At 39.1% G+C, this 22,430-nt stretch overlaps 1 protein-coding gene across 3 annotated transcripts in view; it reads right to left on the bottom strand.

Annotated features, from left to right (window-relative positions):
* LOC114317461 (Galactose oxidase/kelch repeat superfamily protein) overlaps positions 1–22,430 on the bottom strand; it is a 48,339-nt gene that overhangs the window by 5,427 nt on the left and 20,482 nt on the right. For all 3 annotated transcript variants that reach the window (XM_082909153.1, XM_082909154.1, XM_082909155.1), the window contains exons 10-15: positions 22,043–22,159; positions 20,082–20,187; positions 8,141–8,204; positions 2,925–2,967; positions 1,435–1,698; positions 1,196–1,357 (exon numbers count right to left, since the gene is read on the bottom strand). In XM_082909153.1, the coding sequence (XP_082765279.1) occupies positions 1,196–1,357; positions 1,435–1,698; positions 2,925–2,967; positions 8,141–8,204; positions 20,082–20,187; positions 22,043–22,159 (756 nt within the window). The remainder of the gene's footprint in view (positions 1–1,195; positions 1,358–1,434; positions 1,699–2,924; positions 2,968–8,140; positions 8,205–20,081; positions 20,188–22,042; positions 22,160–22,430) is intronic.

Here is a 22,430-nt window from a genome sequence, read left to right as displayed (position 1 = left end):
GTCCCTAAAGATTTTAATTCACATAACACTTGGCCCCTTTTTCATTTGAAAATCGTTTGTCCTATAAATAGAAAAATGTTGTCATCTCATTTACACTAAATATATATATTTTACCTTATTTATCTTTGTCTCTTCACAACATCTGCATTAGTTTCAATCTCTTTAGCCTTACTAAAAGGCAGGTCAATATAACTATGCCAAAACTGTGGGCATTTATGTATTTTCTTCAAACCTTATGGAAGATAAGTGTAATTTAACCTTGAATAAATTATTCATATATATGATATATAATAAATTGGTAAAAATACAAAAAATTAACATGTTCCACGCATGTCGTGTCTTGTATTTTTTGAAAATCGACATGTCGCTGTGTCCATTATCTATGCTACTTAGGTTCAATGTTAAGGTGCAAGTTAAGAGTCTGCCTCAGCCAACAGTCCGCAATGATGAGCTCACCACTCTTTACCAAATGAAAAATGTTCCCATCACAAGTTCAAAAATCTAATAGGAACGAACACTAATTAGATAGATACAACCATACATTACATCCAATTGATTTCAAAACCGTACAGAAACGAAATAGTGATTCAAAAATCTTGCATGCAATGATCGAGTAAAAATTAGTAATGCTGAACATCAGGGCACTCAACCCTCTAATGAAATTTTGTTTAGCCTGTCTACTCAAAACAATAAGAATTTAACATTAAAGGCGTCAGTTTTGCCGATCATTTACCAGTGGAAAAGAGAATGATTAAGGTCCAGATTAGGATAGGCATCCTCATAAAGCAGCAAAAATAAAGTGACTTGATTGAAATCAGAGCAAAAGATTATCAGATCCACAGAGAATTCTTAAGGTGTCCAATCCAAAGATGGCCCGTGAAGCAAAATGTTTTTGAACAAGTGTGAATATGGTAAGTGGTTTAAAGTGATATTATGGATCATCACACATTATCTTGAACTGTTGTATGTACGGACAAATCAATGAGTTTTTAATTCTTCAAATATGCATAGCAGTGAAATATAAGTTGTTTCATTGTTTTTATGTGTGCCTATATACAGGAAAGAATGACCTGAAATAAATCCAGTAAATCATCCACTTTATAGAGTACAACATACAAGGATAATCAACCTAAGTACTTTTTGATCTAGCAAAACACAAGCAACTATACTTTATGAGAGAAACAATTGGACAAACCGGTATGATGCACTTCCATTCATCAAGTTTGCTGAGATTAAGTGTATACAAATCATCAAGCGTAATTTCTCGATCCTTTACTTCCATCATGCCCCCATAAATAAAAAGAGTATCTCTTCCCACAGCCATGCAGGAATTGATACGTCCACATGGCTTCACTACCTGCAAGTGACACAACATTAAAAATGAATGATTGAATGAAAATCCCAAGATAATCATTTCCATCCAATATAACAAACCTCCGACGAAACAGAACTTTGCAAAGAATATTTGGAACTAGGTTCAGAAGGCTTTCCATCAGATGTAGTAGCCACCCTCTCATCATCAACAGTCATGGTTCTTTCTAGATCAAGAGAAATATCATCAATGTTGCTCTCCACATCCACTTCTTCATTGTACTCCAAATCCTCATCTTTGTCATTTTCACACTTATCCAGCTCCATTGGACTTATTTTATCATCAACAGCAGCAGTGTTAGGTTTCTCGTCTGAACTCTTTTTCAACTGAAAACAATCCAACATGCAACCATATAATATTATTTTATTTCTTGCATTAACGACTTACTACTAATCTGTTCAAAATTTTGAAAAGAAAAAGAATAATTTAAAAAAAAAAAAATTGAAGTTTAATTCAAGTTGGACAAGGCAACAATTTATATATTCAAACAAAAAGAAAAAAAAAATTAAAAATATATATGTATATAGAATGACACATACAACAACGACATTCGTTAAAATAAAAATAACATAGGTACTACTACAAACCTCTTTGTCAGAATCATACGAATTACGATTCGATACACGAATTCGATTTGTGATTTATCAAAATCAATACACAATCGATTCATGATTCGATTCACTTTTTATGATTCATGCAATTCTTGAAACTATTGTGTCTGATGAATTTTGACCCCTTTTTTTTAGCTCTTTTTTAGTGAAAATAACATGATACAACTTCTACGAGTATTTAGTGAGAAAATAATCAATACTTTTATATGATTTGTTGTTATTTTAGTGATCATAGAGTTTTTAATAGCATCCCATCAGATCTAACATGTTCTTAATCTTTATTTCTTCTTTTTTTCCCCCTTCCAAAATGTCATAATGTGTCTTCTAAAGATGCTTAAGGTTAAAGTAACTTACACTCGTAAATTATCTATTGCTATTTTAGTAAAATAAATACGGTTCAATACTACATGGGTCAGGTTAGTCAAACCCATGATTCCACCAAAAACGAAAATTTAAAATTTAAAAAAAAAAAATCTTTTTTTGAGCAATAATCATACGCCACTTTTAAAGTATTTTAGATTTTAAAATAACTGTTTTTTACTTAATTATTTCTTCTTATTACCTTTTATATAGGGTTCTTAGGTCCATTTTTTGTATGCCAAGAGCAATTATATTATAGTTATTGAATAATTTTATAGTTTGTGAGATTTAGACCAACATCTCTCGATATAAAGCCATGTTTTGCCCAATTAGACGGTGTAATTATGTTCCTATATAAGAAATATTGTATATGATATGTCAAAACCAATTTGTTTCATTCTTTTTCATATATGCGTTTATTTAAGATCTTTTTCATAATTTGTATCAACTCTTAATGATTGTCAATTCAATTCACAATTCATAACATTAGGATTTCAATTCACGATACGATTCATGATTTGTGTAAAAACAAGACAAAATAATCACATACATTCATGCTACAAATTTCCTAACAAGAATACCTTATTTTTTGTTGACTTTGCCTTCCGAAGCTCCAACGGGTACCTATATTGCAGATTAAGAGGAGATGGGAAAAATAAAGAAGGGATCAAAAAAATCATCTTTTTTTTTTTTTTTTTTTTGATAATTGAAGGAATGGAAAGATCTAAAAGAATTTCAATGCATGTTTACGAGTGTACTCAGAAAATGTTAAATTTTGCTCTGTGTACGTTTTTTAGTAATTGTTAAAATTTACCATCACCTGCCACCAATTTACCATCACCTACCACCACCTACTCCTCACCTACTACACTCACCCTCTCCTATATAATGAGCCACTCACCATTTGTAATATACACAACAACAATTATCAATATCAATCAATAATACAATCAATATCTATACAATTCTCTATTTCTCTTTATACATTAAATTTTCATGGTATCAGAGCTAGGTTAACAACCTAGTCATTTTGCTTCACCGGCGGGCGGCAGTCTCGCCTTGGCCGCCCGCCGGACCTCTACACATTCCCATTCCATCCGCTTCCACATCTTCTCTGTTTTTTGCGGATAAACACTTTTGTCTTGTTATCCATTAATTTGCTGAGCATATCTCTATCGGCAACAATGTCCAATCTCAGTCTCAGTCTCAATCTCAATCTCCACGGCTTTTCGTTTCTCTCTAGAATCGATTCCCTCTATATTTAGTAGAAGCAGCATGATCATACATCTCTTCAACCGAAGCAAGATAGAAAGAAATCATGTCTTCTCAATCCTCTCAATTTGGTCAAGAACTTCTGATCCAGAAGCTTGATGTCTTCAAGATCCAAGGCAAAGATAAACGAGGCCGAAGCATCCTCCGTATTACCGGAAAGTTCTTCCCTGCTCGGATTGTGAGTGTTGACTCTCTGAAGAAGTATCTGGAAGAGAATATCTTTCCTAAACTGGAGAAGCCTTTTTTCTGTGTTGTACGTGCACACCGATGTTCAAAGGAGCGAGAATTTTCCAGGAATCTCAGCCCTACGATCGATCTACGATGCGATTCCGATCAACGTCCGGGAAAATCTGGAGGCTGTCTACTTCCTCCACCCAGGTCTACAATCCAGGCTCTTCCTCGCCACCTTTGGCCGCTTCATTTTCAGCGGAGGTCTGTATGGAAAGCTAAGGTATGTGAGCAAGTTGGACTACCTGTGGGACCACGGCATCGAGAGCTTCCGGCGGACTTCGGGGAGCTCTCGACGGAGCCAGAAAGCTCGCCGGAGTGGTTATTGGAAGCCTTGTTGGATCTATTACGCCTGGAGACCGAGATCGCCGAGTCGTCAAGGGCGATACAGGGGAACCCAGATCGAGTTCTCTGAAATCGGGTTTGTTGGTGGTGGTGGTGTCGTCGTCAAAGGTCATCGAGTCCCGGAATCGATCGGGGAGTGTATTGAGCCCTAGTTTCGAAATGGGTTTCTGAGACTGCGACATTTTGGAGTAAAAAAAAAAAACAAATGAAGGATTGATTCCCCACTTCCTCTCTCAATGATTAAAATACTCTCTCTCTCTCACTTTACACCCACTCTTTCAATCCAACAAACAGATTTTCTCCACCAGCGTTGTTCTAATTTTTTTTTATTCCTTTTTCGTTCTCTCAGTGCTTAGTCCACCAACTCACTCTCCCGTTAACATAATAAGTCTCCACCGAATTGGACACCCAATGAGGGAGATATATTGTATTTAAAAAAAAAAAAAAAAAACCATTGCAGGATTTAACAAAACAGTGGGCCAAGAAACCCACGTGACCCAATCTCCTTTCTCCCTCACTTTCTTTAAATCCCTCTTTTACTCACATGGGCTTGTTCTCTCTCTCTCCTCCATTTGATTTTAAAATCCATTATTTTTCTTTATTTTCTCCAAACCACTTTCCTTATTTCCCCCATCTTTCATTTTGATTTCAAAATATCTTCTTATTATTTCTTTCTTTATTTTTCTTTCGCATTATTTTTAATCTTTTTCAAATTCCATTCATACCATATCGCTTTGCACACCACACCATATTTTATTCATCTCAGGAATCAACCCCGATCACAATTCTACACACACAAAAAAAAAAAAAAAAAAAAAAAACAAACAAACAAACAAACCCAAACACAACAACAAAAGACTTGTTTTCTTTTCTGCAGACGGCCACCCACCGACCTACTCTGCCGCCGGTCTCTTCTTTTTGCCTCCGTCCTGGGAGGTCCTTACCGGTGCTGCCTCTGTGCTTCCTAATCCACCAGGCATGATCACTACTCCCTGCTCCTCCACTGCAGCATATGGCGGCCCTCCAAATCGAAACATCACGGTGGCCTTCCGCTTCAGCTCCTTGTTTTCAGCCTTTAGCACACTTATCTCTGCTCGCGCATCCTTATACATGCGTTGGAGCAGAGCCAGCTGGGAGTTTAACTGTTGCACCTCATTTGTCCTGCTCTGCAACCGGTGCGACAAGTTTGTGACCGCAGTCATGGTTTCCACACATGACTTCAGAGTATACTGATTGGCCTCAATATCAGTTTGCACCGCCATTTTTTGCTCCACTGACCGCATCGGAAAGTTCAACGGAGCAAAACCAGAGGTGTTTGGTTGAGGTTCACTGGCCACCGCACTAGTTATTTCTCTTGTGGACTCGTTCAGTTCTGGAAAGAGCGTGAGCAGACCACGGGACGAGGAGGCCATGTTCTGGGTAGCTGGACGGGAAGAAGAGGCCATGTTGCTGAGTGTTTCAGAGACGGGTTGGTTACAGAGTATTACAGAGTTTCTCTCTCAGCAAAGGAAGAGTTTTTTTCAGAGGATTTTCAGAAGTTTTTTGTCTGCCTCAGCCTCAGCATCAACCTTGGTTAAATAGCCAAGGCAGCCACGCGCATCATGCGCCGCTCGGCGCTCGACGCCAACCTGGACACACCTTTTGATGGCACGCCTTTTGATGAATTGGGCACGCCTTTTGATGGCACGCCTTTTGATAGATTGGGCACACCTTTTGAGGGTGCGACTTTTTAACGGTCCGACATGACCCCGTAAACTGTCCCGACATTGATCCCGGTCAGCTGTCAGCTTCTACAACGGTCCGACATGACCCCGTAAACTGTCTTCTACATCGGTCTGACACGACCACACAGTGTCTGCTACAACGGTCCGACATGACCCCGTAAACTGTCTTCTACAACGGTCCGACATGATCCCATAAACTGTCCCGACATTGATTCCGGTCAGCTTCTACAACGGTCCGACATGACCCCATAAACTGTCTTCTACAACCACACAGTGTCTGCTACATCGGTCCGGCATGACCTCGTAAACTGTCCTGCTACAACGGTCCGACATGACCCCGTAAACTGTCTGCTACAACGGTCCGACATGACCCCATAAACTGTCTGCTACAACGGTCTGACACGACCATACCGTGTCTCCTATCCTGTTTTATTTTATTTATCAGTTTATTTTTATGTATTTTCTTGTTTTGTTACTCTCTCCAAACTCAAGTTGGTTAGTTTCTATCCTCCTTGAGTTTGCGGGGGGCTGTTAAAATTTACCATCACCTACCACCAATTTACCATCACCTACCACCACCTACTCCTCACCTACTCCTCACCTACTACACTCACCCTCTCCTATATAATGAGCCACTCACCATTTGTAATATACACAACAACAATTATCAATATCAATCAATAATACAATCAATATCTATACAATTCTCTATTTCTCTTTATAAATTAAATTTTAACAAATCTTGATAGCACAAGCTCCCTAGAAGTGCCAAATAAGATATTTTTCTTTTTATTCGCAACCAAAAAAAAAATTATTAAAAAAGGGAGCAAGTATAAGAAAGAGGGGGACAAAAAAAGTCCACCAAAATCAAGAGAGAAGAAAAAAAAAATACCTCACACTCTAAAAAAAGCAGTCCAATCTTTAAAAATTAAAAATAATGGAATCCCCTTAAAATAAAGGACCCTTAAAACCCAAAAAGGAGTCCTATTAGGGGTGTTCACAGGTTGGCTCGGATCAGATTACCCTTGGCCCGTTAGCAGAACCGACATCATCAGTTTAGGAATCACTCAACCGTTATCAACTAACTTACAATTCGAAATCGACTGATTCAAAATATCCAATTTGACGGTCAGTTCAGTCGATTTCAAAAATTTGTTAAAGATAAGAGGGTGGAGGAAAAAATTAGATTCAAAGTTTAAAACAAATAAATAAGAGTCCTACATGCATACATACATACATTTTGTAAGAGAAGAAGATGGAGAAAATAAAATGAGGAGAAAGGGGAGACTCATTATGCCACTGTCACTGCAATTGCTCATCAACACCGCCACCATCGTTTATTGGCGCTGCCTCCGTCAGTAGCCAACATTGTGCACCACCAACAGAAAGGGGATATCATTGGCTACCAACAGAACAAGAAAAATGAAAGATCGAAGAGATGAGAGAGATTGAAAGATGAAACGTTTTTCTTTTAAGTCTTAGAGAGAAAACGAGACAGTGAGTGATAATAAGGGAGACCATCTGTCTTCTAGGGTTTGAAATTTACTGTTGGAAGTTGGAATTGAGAGAGAGAGAGAGAGAGAGCTAGAGAGGTTCTGGAAATTGGTGTTGGTGTGGTGGTATATAGAGAAAAACGAAACAGAGAGACGATGAGAGGCAATCAGTACTTTAGGATTTGAAATATACTCTTGGAAGTTGGAATTAGAAAGTATGAGAGCGAGAAAAGGTTTTGAAAATTGGCGTTAGTGGAATACAAGCTCTCAGTCAGAGAAGGTATTAAATCCAAAGTCCAAAACTATTCAACACCTTGAAGATTTGAAAGTATAAAAAGTATTTTATTTGGACAGGTTGGGTTAGACAGGTGTATGTATGTGATCTACCCGCTTCTGACCATGAATCTGTAATATTCGAAGTAGCAAAACCGCAGCCGATCGTTCAATAGTTCAAAACCGTCCATTTCTTCTTGGATTGAGCCGGATCGGACGTTTGGGTAGGTCCACAGTTCCTATGAATAACCCTAAGCCAAATAACAAATTTTACCCGAAATGATCTCAACTTCGTGAGTTTTCTCCTCAAAAATCCTAACATTCCTTCGTAGTCATAAAACCCAAAGAACCACACAAACAACACATCTCCAAAATGCCCGAATCTTGTAAAATTTTATGAAATATGAATATTACAAAATTAAGCTAAACCAGATAATGTTAACATAACATGAGATGGGTTACCAGCGACGGCTGTCTAACTGAAATCCATAAAGCTCATTCAAGAACAAACTCATTATTACATCACCTGCACAGAAAAATAGACAGTTACAAAGTCAGATTTTCTTGAGATAGAAAGCACACATTCAGTGAAAAGAATGATTGAACACAGTCAAGGCAAATCTCTATCTTTTTTTTTTTTTGATAAGTAAAGTCATCAAAGTTGTATTAACAACAGCGTCAAAAAGGGAAAACCCTGTACACTCAAAAGGCCCAAGCCCATATGCTATACATCCACTTGCATGAAAAAATCACTAATGAATGGCACCAACGATAAAACAAAGAAGGGACAAGAAAAGGCTCCAACGTAATTCAACACTACCAAAAAAAACCCTTTTTTGAGCTAACTGAAGTGTAATAAATCCTGTATCACTAACATGTTCAATCTGGGGGGACCTATTTTATCAGGGGAAAACATCTCCTTCATCACTAACTTAACTCGCATCAGTTTTTCATCTTTCATTCATCCTTGCAACACCTTGAATTAAGAAATATTATTTCCCAAGTTCTGCAATCATTGGCTTTCACTGCATCTGATCTTGAGCACATATGCTGAAACCAGTTTCTCTACATTGTTTGTGCTGGAAATTTGTGTTAATGCATATAATAAGATAGTGGCATATGATAGTGGTGTTGGTGGTAGATAGTGGCATGTATAGAATATGATAGTGGTGTTGGTGGTAGATAGTGGCATGTATAGAATATGATAGTGGTGTTGGTGGTAGATAGTGGCATGTATAGAATATGATAGTGGTGTTGGTGGTAGATAGTGGCATGTATATAATATGATAGTGGTAGATAGTGATAATATATAATATGTAAGTGGCATATAATGGGTTATAATGATGTTTGTAATATCTCCTATATAAGGAGTGTCATTTGGTCTTGTAAAATAAGAAGTTTTGAATATAACAGAAATATATTCCTTCTTCCTCATATTTTCGGAGTTCTTCTTCCTCATATTTTCTAAGTTGGTATCAGAGCTACAAAAAACACAGCAGCCCTAAAACCGTCATAGCCATGTCGGAAGTCACGTCCGAAACCACTTCAACCCCTGCCGCTGCCATTCCGTTGAAAACATCAAACTCTCACTCTGTCCAAATCACCACCATCCGCCTAAATGGTGATAATTTTCTCCGCTGGTCACAATCTGTCCGGATGTATATCCGTGGGCAAGGAAAGATCGGTTACATCACTGGTGACAAGAAGGCTCCTGCTGTTAATGATCCGCTGTTCGACAGTTGGGACGCTGAAAACTCCATGGTTATGACATGGTTGGTCAATTCCATGGAGGAGGATATAAGCTCTAATTACATGTGCTATCCTACTGCACAAGAATTGTGGGATAATGTTAGTCAGATGTATTCTGACTTAGGAAATCAATCTCAAGTTTTCGAATTAACTTTGAAGTTGGGAGAGATTCGTCAAGGAGATGATTCCGTCACCAAATATTTCAATTCGTTGAAAAGGTTGTGGCAGGATCTTGACATCTTCAACACATACTGTAAAAATATATGTATAAAGAGAAAACTACAGAGAATAAATGTATCTGATGATCTTATTATTGATTAATATTGATTGATTTTCTGTCTATTACAAATGGTTCCTTATATAGATGTAGGTGTAGTGGATGGTGGTAGTGGTGTAGTGGGTTAGGTTTAGTGGAGTAGGTGAGGTGGTAGTGGTGTAGTGGGTTAGGTTTAGTGGAGTAGGTGAGGTGGTAGTGGTGGTAGGTGATGGTAAATTCTAACAGCCCCCCGCAAACTCAAGGAGGATAGAAACTAACCAACTTGAGTTTGAAGCGAAAAACAAAACAAGAAAATACATAAAAATAAAAAAAGGATAGGAGACACTGTATGGTCGTGTCAGACCGTTGGTGAAGACACTGAATGGTTGTGTCATAACGGTGTAGAGGACACTGTATGGGGGTGTCATAACCATGTAGAGGACAGTTTAGGGGGTCATGTCGGACCGTTGTAGAAGACAGTTTATGGGGTCATGTCGGACCGTTGTAGCAGACAGTTTACGGGGTCATGTCGGACCGTTGTAGAAGACAGTTTATGGGGTCATGTCGGACCGGTGTAGAAGACAGTTTACGGGGTCATGTCGGACCGTTGTAGCAGACAGTTTACAGAGTCTTGTCGGACCCATGAAGGAGCTAACCGGAATCAATGTCGGGACAGTTTACAGAGTCTTGTCGGACCCTTGTAGAAATTAACCGGAAACAATGTCGGGACAGTTTACAGAGTCTTGTCGGACCCTTGTAGAAACTAACCGGAATCTATGTCGGGACAGTTTACAGAGTCTTGTCGGACCCTTGTAGAAAGTCGCACCCTCAAAAGGTGTGCCCAATCTTTCAAAAAGGCGTACCATCAAAAGGCGTGCCCAATCCATAAAAAGGCGTGCCATCAAAAGGCGTGTCCACTTTATCAAAAGATGTGCCATGAAAAGGCGTGCCAGTTTGTCGGGCGTCAAGAGGCGCGCGATGCGCGTGGCTGCCTCGGCTATTTAACCAAGACGAAGGCAGAGGCTGAGGCAGAGAAAAACTTAGAGAAACCTCTGAAAAATCCTTTGTGTTGCTGAGAAAGAGAGTTCCTTGTGCTGAGAGAGATAGTCTGTAACACTTTGTTGCCCAGAAAATGGCCTCGTCTTCCCGTGGACTGCTCACCCTCTTTCCCGACCACAACGAGTCAACAAGAGAGAGAACTGGAGCGGTGGCACTGGAACCTCAACCGAGTGCCCCGGAGTTTACTCCGCTGAACTTTCCGATGCGGTCTGTGGAGCAAAGAATGACAGTGCAGTCGGATGTGGAAGCCAATCAGTATACATTAAAGTCATGTGTGGAAACCATGACTGCGGTTACAAACTTGTCGAACCGGCTGCAGAGTAGGGCAAATGAGGTGCAGCAGTTAAACTCCCAGCTGGCTCTGCTCCAACGCATGTATAAGGATGCGCGAGCAGAGATAAGTGTGCTAAAGGCAGAAAATAAGGAGCTGAAGCGGAAGGCTACTGTGATGTTCCGATTTGGAGGGCCGCCATATGCTGCAGTGGAGGAGCAGGGAGTAGTGATCATGCCCAGTGGAGTGGGACACACGGAGGCAACACTGGCAAGGGCCGCCCAGGACGGAGGCAAGAAGAAAAGACCGGCGGCAGAGTAGAGAAGAAAAAAAATCCCACCTGTGAATGTGGTTGTTTGTTTGTATTTTTTTTTTTTTTTTTTTGTGTAAAATTGTGATCGGGGTTGATCCCTGAGATGAATAAAATATGGTTTGGTGTGCAAAGCTAAATGGTATGAATGGAATTGGAAAAAGAGTAAAAATAATGTGAAAGAAAAATAAAGAAAAGAAATAATAAAAATATATTTGAAATCAAAAAAATGAAAGATGGGGGAAATAAGGAAAGTGGGTTGGAGAAAATAAATAAAAATAATGGAGTGTGAAATCAAACGGAGGAGAGATGATGTTTTTTTTTTTTGTTTTTTTTTTTAATATATAATAAAAAAGATATATATATATATATATATAAAATATAGAAAGTGGGGAAAGTGGCGGTGGATGCAAAGTGGGTTGGAAAGTGAAAAGATGAGAGAGAGAAGGCATGTGGGTGGTTGTGCATGTGTAGCTGGTGAAATCAAAAGATGGAGTAAAATAATAAAAAGAAAAGGAAAGTTGATAAGCTGGGTTTTTGTTTTTAATTCATTTGCTTATTTATTTATTTATTTTATTTGTTTGTGATAGAGTGGATCACATGCATTTATGTATTTTATTTGAAGTTGGCAGATGACCATCGAGACAAGAGAGATTTGTTGATATTACCATAGATTAGAGAGAGAGAACGAGTGGTAGTGCTCCACGAAAGCATTCGTGCCTCACAATCAAGACCTCAGGCGCTCGGAATTTGATCGAGACAGCCGGTCTCGAGGGCTATTTGGGGCTCTCGGTGGCCCTCGTGTACGAGAAGGGCTTGGGACACCAGTCCCCTTGGTTCGGTTATCTTCAGTTGTTGCCGGAGAATGACTGTATTCCAATGCTTTGGAGCTTGGAGGAAGTTGATTCTCTGTTATTGGGCACTGAGCTTCACAAGATAGTTAAAGAAGACAAGGCTCTCATCTATGAGGACTGGAAATGGAACTGGGGTGTTCATACCTCATATTGTCAAATACAGAAGACGGCATAAGAACAGAGGGAGGAACAATGACAAAGGAAGAATATTTTCTGGTATGTGTTTAAAATTCTAGGGGACTACGTTGAGGTCCGGCGGGCGGCCAAGGCGAGGTTGCCGCCCGCCGGTGAAGCGGGAAATACTAAGATCTTAACCTTGCTCTGATACCATGTAAAAATATATGTATAAAGAGAAAACTACAGAGAATAAATGTATCTGATGATCTTATTATTGATTAATATTGATTGATTTTCTGTCTATTACAAATGGTTCCTTATATAGATGTAGGTGTAGTGGATGGTGGTAGTGGTGTAGTGGGTTAGGTTTAGTGGAGTAGGTGAGGTGGTAGTGGTGTAGTGGGTTAGGTTTAGTGGAGTAGGTGAGGTGGTAGTGGTGGTAGGTGATGGTAAATTCTAACACATACGAATGGAAATCGGTTGACGACTGCAACCACCACAAGAAAACTGTGGAAGACAGCCGTATTTACAAGTTTCTTGCCGGCCTCAACATTGAGTTCGATGAAGTGCGAGGAAGAATTATTGGCAGACCTCCTCTCCCATCCATTGGCGAAGTATTTGCCGAAGTCAGAAGGGAAGAGAGCCGAAGGAGCGTCATGCTTAAGAAAAAAGGTACTGGTGAATCAATTGAAATTTCTGCTTTAATTAGCGATGCTGCGGCCAACAAGGCTGCAAATTACTAGTGCAGGTTTGATGATAAGCCACGGGTCTGGTGTGATTTTTGCAACAAGCCTCGCCATACACGTGAAACGTGTTGGAAGATCCATGGCAAACCTGTCAACTGGAAAAGCAGCAAACAAGGAGAGAAGAATCGTGGCTTTCCTACCGCTAATGAAGCCGATTCAGGTCCCTTCAACAAAGAGCAGATTGATCAACTCTTAAAGCTGATAAAATCCAACTCCTCATCCGGTACTCCTAGTGTTTTGTTGGCACAAACAGGTAGAAATCCTAAAGCCTTCTCTTGCCTAAACTTCTCTCCGTGGATCATAGATTCCGGTGCCTCCGATCACATGACTAGTTTTTCCCATTTATTTAGTACCTATTTCCCTTGTTCCGGTCATGACAAAATCAGAATAGCCGATGGTAGTTTTTCACCTATTGCAGGAAAAGGATTTATTAAACTAACTGAGAAAATTAATCTCAATGCTGTTCTTCACGTCCCCAACTTAGCCTGTAACCTTTTGTCTGTCAGTAAACTATCTAAGGATTCTAATTGTCGTGTGACATTTTTTGAATCCCATTGTGAATTTTAGGACCAGAACTCGGGGATGATGATTGGGCGTGCTAGGATGCTTAAAGGTCTTTACTACTTTGATGAAGTACCTGTTAGTAATAAAAAAGCTCAGAGCTTTAATAGTACTAGTTCAATCTCTGTTCGAGAAAAAATAATGCTATGGCACTATAGGCTAGGACATCCTAGTTTTCTTTATCTGAAACATTTATTTCCAGAATTATTTAAAGGGATTGATTGTTCTTCTTTTCATTGTGAAAGTTGCATTTTTGCAAAATTTCATCGCTCTACTTATTTGCCAAAACCTTACCAGGCTTCCAAACCTTTTTATTTGATTCATAGTGATGTTTGGGGCCCTTCTAAAATCACTACTCTTTCTGGTAAAAGATGGTTTGTTACATTTATTGATGACCATACCCGCTTATGTTGGATTTATTTGATGAATAAAAAATCTGACGTGAAAAATTTATTCACAAATTTTTACAATATGATTGAAAACCAATTTCAAACCAAAATTGGTATTTTACATTCTGATAATGGAACAGAATATTTCAATGAGCAGTTGGGTGAGTTTTTGGAAAAAAAGGGAATTTTTCATCAATCTACATGTCGGGATACCCCTCAACAAAATGGCATTGCAGAACGAAAAAATAAACATCTACTTGAAGTAGCACGTGCTATAATGTTTTACATGCATGTTCCTAAATATTTATGGAGTGAAGCAATTTTAACAGCCTCTTATTTGATAAACAGGATGCCTACAAAGGTGTTAACATACAAAACGCCTTTCGATTGTCTCAAAACTTTTTTTCCTGACACGAGGTTGTTTTCTGATTTACCCGCCAAAGTTTTTGGATGTACTGCCTATGTTCATGTTCCTAGTCAGTTTCGTTCAAAACTTGACCCCCGTGCTATAAAATGTGTTTTTTTGGGTTATTCCTCAAACAAAAAGGGGTATAAGTGTTTCGACCCTCAAACCAAGAAATTTCATGTGAGTATGGATGTGTCATTTGTGGAAACAAAATCCTATTTCCCCAACACTTCTCTTCAGGGGGAGACAAGTGGAGTAGAAGACCGTTTTTGGGATATTTCTATCCCGCTCCCCAATGTCATTTATCCTACACAAAAACCACATCTATCTGATAATGATCACTTAGGAGAACCAAGTTCTATGGTGCCTAGTCAAGAAGATTCTTGTTTAGGGGGAGAAGTACTACAAAATGATCTAAATCCTGAGCTTCAGGTTTATACTAGGAAGCGATTTCATCTGAGGAATAATGACCCGAATGTCCATCCTAATGACCCGAATGTCCACCCGAGTTCTGGCATCGAAATTTTAGGTAATCCTATTCCTTCTATTTCCGACCTTGATGTTCCTATAGCAATTAGGAAAGGTGTCCGAAATTGCATTAAACATCCTATTGCAAATTACCTCTCCTATCAAAGACTGTCTAAAAACCATAGAGCTTTCACATCTAGGATTTCACACTTGTTTGTTCCAAGGAATATACAGGAAGCATTGGATGATCCGAATTGGAAATTAGCAGTCATGGAGGAGATGAATGCTTTAAGGAGAAGTGGTACTTGGGAGCTAGTTGATCTACCCAAAGACAAGAAAACAGTTGGGTGTAAATGGGTGTTTACGATAAAATGTAACGCAGATGGAAGCGTTGAGAGATACAAGGCGAGACTGGTGGCTAAAGGCTTCACTCAAACTTATGGGATCGACTATCAGGAGACGTTTGCTCCTGTTGCTAAAATAAATTCCATCAGAGTACTGTTATCTCTTGCAGTAAATTCAGATTGGCCTCTACATCAACTTGACATTAAAAATGCATTTCTCAATGGTGATCTTGAAGAGGAGGTGTTCATGAGCCTACCGCCGGGATTTGAGCAGAGACTTGGAAGCGACAGAGTATGCAGATTGAACAAGTCATTATACGGACTCAAACAATCACCAAGAGCATGGTTTGAACGCTTTGGGAAGGCAGTTATCAGTTGTGGCTTCTCGCAGAGTCAAGTAGATCACACAATATTTTATAAACATTCAAAAAACAGTAAAATTGCAATTTTGATTGTTTATGTTGATGACATCATTTTAACTGGTAATGATGAAGCAGAGTTAGCAGCCCTCAAAGAGAAACTCGCAAAAGAATTTCACATTAAGGATCTGGGAGCCCTCAAGTATTTCCTCGGAATGGAATTTGCAAGATCCAAGGAAGGTATATTCGTTAATCAGAGAAAATATGTTCTTGATCTCCTTGGAGAAACAGGTATGCTTGGTTGTAAGATGGTGGAGACTCCGATCGAGCCTAACTTGAAGTTACAAGCTGCTAAGGCTGAAGAAGTCAAAGAGAGGGAACAATATCAGCGACTTGTCGGGAAATTGATTTACTTGTCTCATACGCGGCCTGATATTGCCTTTGCAGTCAGCATGGTAAGTCAGTTCATGCACTCACCAGGGGCAGAGCACTTTGAGGCCGTTTATAAGATCTTAAGATATTTGAAAGGAACTCCAGGGAGAGGCTTACTGTTCAAGAAACATGGACATCTTCAAGTTGAAGTATATACAGATGCAGACTGGGCAGGAAGTGTTACAGACAGGAGATCAACATCCGGATACTGCTCCTTTGTAGGTGGGAACCTAGTTACATGGCGGAGTAAAAAACAGAATGTGGTAGCTAGAAGTAGTGCAGAAGCAGAGTTCAGAGCTGTTGCCCATGGAATCTGTGAAGTAATGTGGATTAAAAGAATTCTTGAAGAATTAAAGCTTTCTCACCCGACACCTATGAAGGTCTATTGTGATAACAAAGCAGCTATATCTATAGCTCATAATCCAGTTCTACATGATCGCACAAAACATATAGAAGTGGATAAACATTTCATCAAGGAGAAAATCAATGCTGGCATAATCTGTATGACCTACCTTCCAACAGGTGAACAATTAGCTGATGTGCTAACGAAGGGACTACACAAGAAGCAATTTGATAAGCTGACTAGCAAGCTGGCTATGGAAGATATCTTCAAACCAGCTTGAGGGGGAGTGCTGGAAATTTGTGTTAATGCATATAATAAGATAGTGGCATATGATAGTGGTGTTGGTGGTAGATAGTGGCATGTATAGAATATGATAGTGGTGTTGGTGGTAGATAGTGGCATGTATAGAATATGATAGTGGTGTTGGTGGTAGATAGTGGCATGTATAGAATATGATAGTGGTGTTGGTGGTAGATAGTGGCATGTATATAATATGATAGTGGTAGATAGTGGTAATATATAATATGTAAGTGGCATATAATGGGTTATAATGATATTTGTAATATCTCCTATATAAGGAGTGTCATTTGGTCTTGTAAAATAAGAAGTTTTGAATATAACAGAAATATATTCCTTCTTCCTCATATTTTCGGAGTTCTTCTTCCTCATATTTTCTAAGTTTGCTATTGGTGCAACTACTAATGGTTAAAAATATATATTATCCCAGTACACTTTACAAAAAATAGTTAAAAAGTGGATCCAGTTCTGCCCACATCAATCTTTAACATCCCTACTTCAGCTATGCTCAATTTTTTGCGAGTACAGAGTTCCTTGACTTTCCAACAGCTTGCACTACAATGGCAGTCATCATCATCTTAAAATTTCAGAAAGTATCAATACAGACAAATGTCCCACCCCATTTATCCTTTCTGTTAGAATTTCCCATCTTTACCTTCACCTACTCCACTACACACTCCACTTCACCACACACTCCACTTCACCTAACCCACTATCACCTCCACTACACCTACTACCACATTTTCTTCTATATATAGATTGTATAGGAATTGTAAACACATCCATCAATACATGAATCAATAATACAATTCTTTATTTCTCTTTATACATTAAATTTCTACATGGTATCAGAGCCATAAGATTTAGGCCCGTATTTTGTTTTCTCACCGGCGGGCAGCCGGCCGGCAACCTTGCCTCCGCTGCCCGCTGGAATTTTGTACACATACCTTCACTTTCCTGCCTCTTCCAACTTTCTTACAACTGTTGTCCCATAGATGGGCTTCATATCTACCGGTCCATCTATGCCTTGTGACACCTCTATACTGTGAAGTCCTCTGTCCAAATGCATCAATGGACTTCCTATGGACAACCTGCTTCTGATCAAGCTTCTCAGACCCTCTTTTCTTCCCCTCCTTGAATGGTGTTTGGTACACCTCATGGCCTCTAAATGCATAGTAATCTGAGTATTGCTGGGCTAATAACGAAGGCCTCTCGAGCAACTGAGATGGGGCTTCATATTCCCTTGCCCATCCAGCATCCATAACCATCACTTTGTCACAGTCCATAACTGTGGGTATTCTGTGAGCTATGCTGATTATTGTAAACGACACAAAGTCCTCGCGAATGGTTTTCTGAATGACAACATCGGTCTGGGAGTCGACAGAAGCCGTTGCTTCGTCCATAAACAGAATCTTGCTGTGTTTTAGCATGACTCTCCCCAAGCACAGAAGCTGTCTCTGTCCCACACTCCAATTGTCTCCGCCATCAACCACTGATGCATTGAGTTTTTCAGGCTTTGCAGCCACAACATCTTTTAGTGGTACTGTTTTTGTGCGAAGGGACAGAAATCATCACATTTCTCACCTTTTTTTCTTTTATTTTGTCCTCCACTTTACACCTCACATGCCTTCTCTCTGTCTAAACAATAATTTTCCACCATCTCCCTCTTTTTCTACACAATATTTTTGTACCACCGCCCACTCCATGATACCAATATCAAAAAAAAAAAAAAAACAAAAAAAAAAAAAAATTTCATTCCAGTTAATTTTTCTGCATTACCACACCTACCATTCGAGTTTGCCAAAAACACTTGCTTTATTCATATCGGGACTCACCCCGATCACCATTTTACATCCAAAAAAAAAAAAAAAAAACAAACAAACAAACAAAAAACAAAACAACCGCACCCACAGTGGGATTTTTCTTCTCTACTCTGCCGCCGGTCTCTTCTTCTTGCCTCCGTCCTGAGGCGCCCTTGCCGGTGTTGCCTCCGTGTTTCCCACTCCACTGGGCATGATCACTCCCCCATACTCTTCCACTGCAGCATATGGCGGCCCTCCAAATCGGAACATCACGGTGGCCTTCCGCTTCAGCTCCTTGTTTTCTGCCCTTAGCACGCTTATCTCTGCTCGCGCATCCTTATACATGCGTTGGAGCAGAGCCAGCTGGGAGTTTAAATGCTGCACCTCATTTGTCCTACTCTGCAGCCGGTTCGACAAGTTTGTGACCGCCGTCATGCTTTCCACGCATGCCTTCAAAGTATACTGGTTGGCCTCCACATCTGACTGCACTGCCATTCTTTGCTCCACCGACCGCATCGGAAAGTTCAATGGAGCAAAACCAGAGGTGTTTGGTTGAGGTTCACTGGCCACTGCACCAGTTATTTCTCTTGTGGGCTCGTTCAGTTCTGGAAAGAGCGTGAGCAGGTTCTGGGTAGCTGGACGGGAAGAAGAGGCCATGTTTTGGGTTGCTCAGTGTTTCAGCGCAGGGTTTCAAGAGTGTTTCAGACTGCCAAAATTTCAGAGGTTTCAGAATGGTATGCCTCAGCCTCAGCCTTCGTCTTGGTTAAATAGCCGAGGCAGCCACGCGCATCGCGCGCCTCTTGCCACCAGCCGACAAACGGGCACGCAAGCCAAGGCGTCCACGTGCCTCGCCATCATGTCCGGCACACCTTTTGATGAATTGGGCACGCCTTTTGATAAAATTGGGCACGCCTTTTGAGGGTGCACCTTTTTCTACGGTCCGACATGACCCTCTAAACTGTCCCGACATTGATTCCGGTTAGCATACAGTGTCCTCTACCACGTTATGACACCACCATATAGTGTCCTCTACAACGTTATGACACCACCATCTACCATCCTCTCTCACCCTTACAATAATGAACCTATACAATAAAATAGTTTCTTTGGAGTTTCACTTGTCATCTACTAATGCTACCTTCTAAGTTGGTCAAATATATCTAAACAGCAACAAGAATATCTCCCAGGCATAAATAGAAATTCCAGTCAATATGTCAGTGGGATTGGCCTACATTGGAGATAAAATTAACATTGTGTTTGGATCGTAGATTTGGATAGGGATTTAGAAATCTCAGCTTATATTTCATTCACATTTCTTCACTCACCTTTTCTCTTTCCCTCTCCAAATTCCTACCCAAAATTCTAATCCAAATACAACCTAAGTGTACATATTGACTTGTCATGATGAGAAAAACACTAATACTTGTTATTTGTCACTAGCTGAGGGATCAGACAACATGCACAGCTCCATGGGCACGAGACTTGTCTAATACTAATTGAGTTCACCTTTGTTTACTGATGAGATGAAATGACAAAAAACAAATGCATATGGTAATTTGAAAACAAAGACTAATTTGGATAATTTGATAATAGAGAATAGAGAAAAAAATATGAATGCCTCTACATAAAAAGAAACCAACCTTCAACTTCCATGTCCACCACACCCCCAAAAAGTAGAGCCCGCTTTTTATGGACACACACAGAAAAACCAGCACGAGGCCCAGGCGGCATCCCACTTTTCTTTACCTATTACAAAGGATTTTTTTTTTTTTTTTTGGGTGAATAAATACAAAGGAATATAAATAAAGTAAAAAGCATTGAATAAAGGGAAGTTTCCAAACAAAAGGAAAGCCAATGTAGGATACAACTCCCTTATACCTGGAAAACTGAATCATTATGAAGTAACATAATGGTATGGAACTAGGAAAGGAATATTTGAAAAGCAACTTATTTTTTGAAAATCTCTTTAGTTGAATTTCAAGAACCACTAGCTACATGAGAACTAGGCTTGCTTAAACTGCATGATCAACACACAAATATGGTGCAGACTGCAGAATCATTGGAAGTAGTGAAAGAAAGGGTGTCTACATATAAGATATATTTTTAGGCGACAACCAGGGAAAAAACTGCCAACAAATTGCATCCATTCTTTCTACAGAAAACAAATAAAATAAGAAATTCAAAGTACAAAATTCATGCTTAGAAAAAGAACTTTGTATACAAAAATCAATCAGAAGTATCAATTGAACAGAAGCTTGTAATTTGTTTCTTCAACTTAGTCCACATATAAGCACAATATGTGACCAGATAACAAGCAGTGGTCTCACATAATGTGTAGTTCTATAATTTAATTTTCTTTATTAAAAAAAATATTTAAAAAAATAATAATAATAAATCAAACACAATAAATAAATAAATAAATAAGAGATATAAGTCTGGAGCCTTGTATGCCTCGTGGAGCAGGCTCAAATCTGTCTGATCTGATTTGTGTACTTCTCACAGTAAGCGACAATAATTTTAAATTTTAAAACAAAACAATTCAAAGGCATTGTTGAAATGTTTCTATGTTTTACATAGGGGTGCAACTCGGGCGGGTTCGGAGGTTGTCCAAGCCCAGCCAAGTTGTGCTGAGACCTACCCAGGCCTGCTCAAACCCGAATTGTAACTCGAGATTGTCTGCCCAAGCCCGACCCGATTAAAACCTGAATTGCCTGAATTGTAAATAAGTTTTAGTTTTTTTTTTTTTTTTTTGGCAGCGAAATTATTAAATTATTAAAATTAGACTTTAGTTACATTTTTTTTAAGAAAATCATTAATAACATCAAAACAAATAATGTATATAATGTAAGAGAGATGCCGCTATAGTAGTCTTTACAATTGATGAGTGAGAATAAAAAATGTAAGATTTTGTGGTATTTGTATATATAATATATATTCATTATGATTTAATAATCTAAATTACATTAATATCATGTAATGGCTAATACTTTATATGTATATTTAATATTTTTATATATCTATATATGTATAATTCAAGTTTTGGGTTGCTCGGGGTTGTTTGATATCTTTGTCCAAACCCACCCAAATCTAATTCGGGCTTCTGAATTTTTGCTTAAGTCCATACCAAATGTAAAAATATCTTATCCAAACTCTAAAAAAATTCGGGCTGGGTTCGGGTTGAGTCCACCCAAGTTGCACCCCTAGTTTACATCAGCAAGATGATACAATAAGCTAAGTATTTCATCATCAGATAGGCTGTACTCTCTGCCTGTGTCTGTGAGAAACATTTCTCAAAAGAGGCACCACATTAATTTCATTGGGTCATACATGAATACAGAACAGGCCAATGTAATGTAACTACCCTTAAATAGCTGGGATTATGTCAAGTTACATTAAGCATGTGCAGCAACAACAAAAACCAAAAAACAAAAAAAACATAGTCATGTACCCAAAACAGAGCAACATGAAACATATAAAGGAAGCTTAAAATCACAAAAATGATGCACCAATTCTCTACTTGTTGACATGTATATCATTATTTAGCCCCATCCCCAACTCCCAAGCAGGAGATGGGGGTCTGCAGGTAAGAAAGCATACAAACCTTGTTCCATTCCCAACTCCTAGGGTCAAGGGACCACATGTCTGAATGAACAATTCCCTTCTCAGAGCCATTTTTATCAGACGAAACTTCTTTGGAATAGCCACCATATAAAAATATCTGCAATATGACGAGCGGATATCACATTTCTTCACCCCAGGATACTTCAGTTTGGGGGAAAAAATACAACAACACAGAGAAGGATATAAAATTCAAATTCGAGATGGTATATGGATCTATATTTTGGCATTCCCAACTGAACTGCCATATTCAGCCCTCATCTTTGAATTTAAGCAAGTTTCAGTTAGTGTTTTTGCCCTTTTCATGCATGACAAAACTGAACAGTTCAATATATTTGTACATTAGAACATCAGCACCAATACCTGAAGCA

This window comes from Camellia sinensis, chromosome 15 (assembly GCF_055761805.1).
Source record: "Camellia sinensis isolate YWXY chromosome 15, ASM5576180v1, whole genome shotgun sequence".
NCBI lineage: Eukaryota > Viridiplantae > Streptophyta > Magnoliopsida > Ericales > Theaceae > Camellia > Camellia sinensis.
Note: the sequence above shows the minus strand (reverse complement) of the source record. Positions and strands in the feature narration are given on the sequence as shown.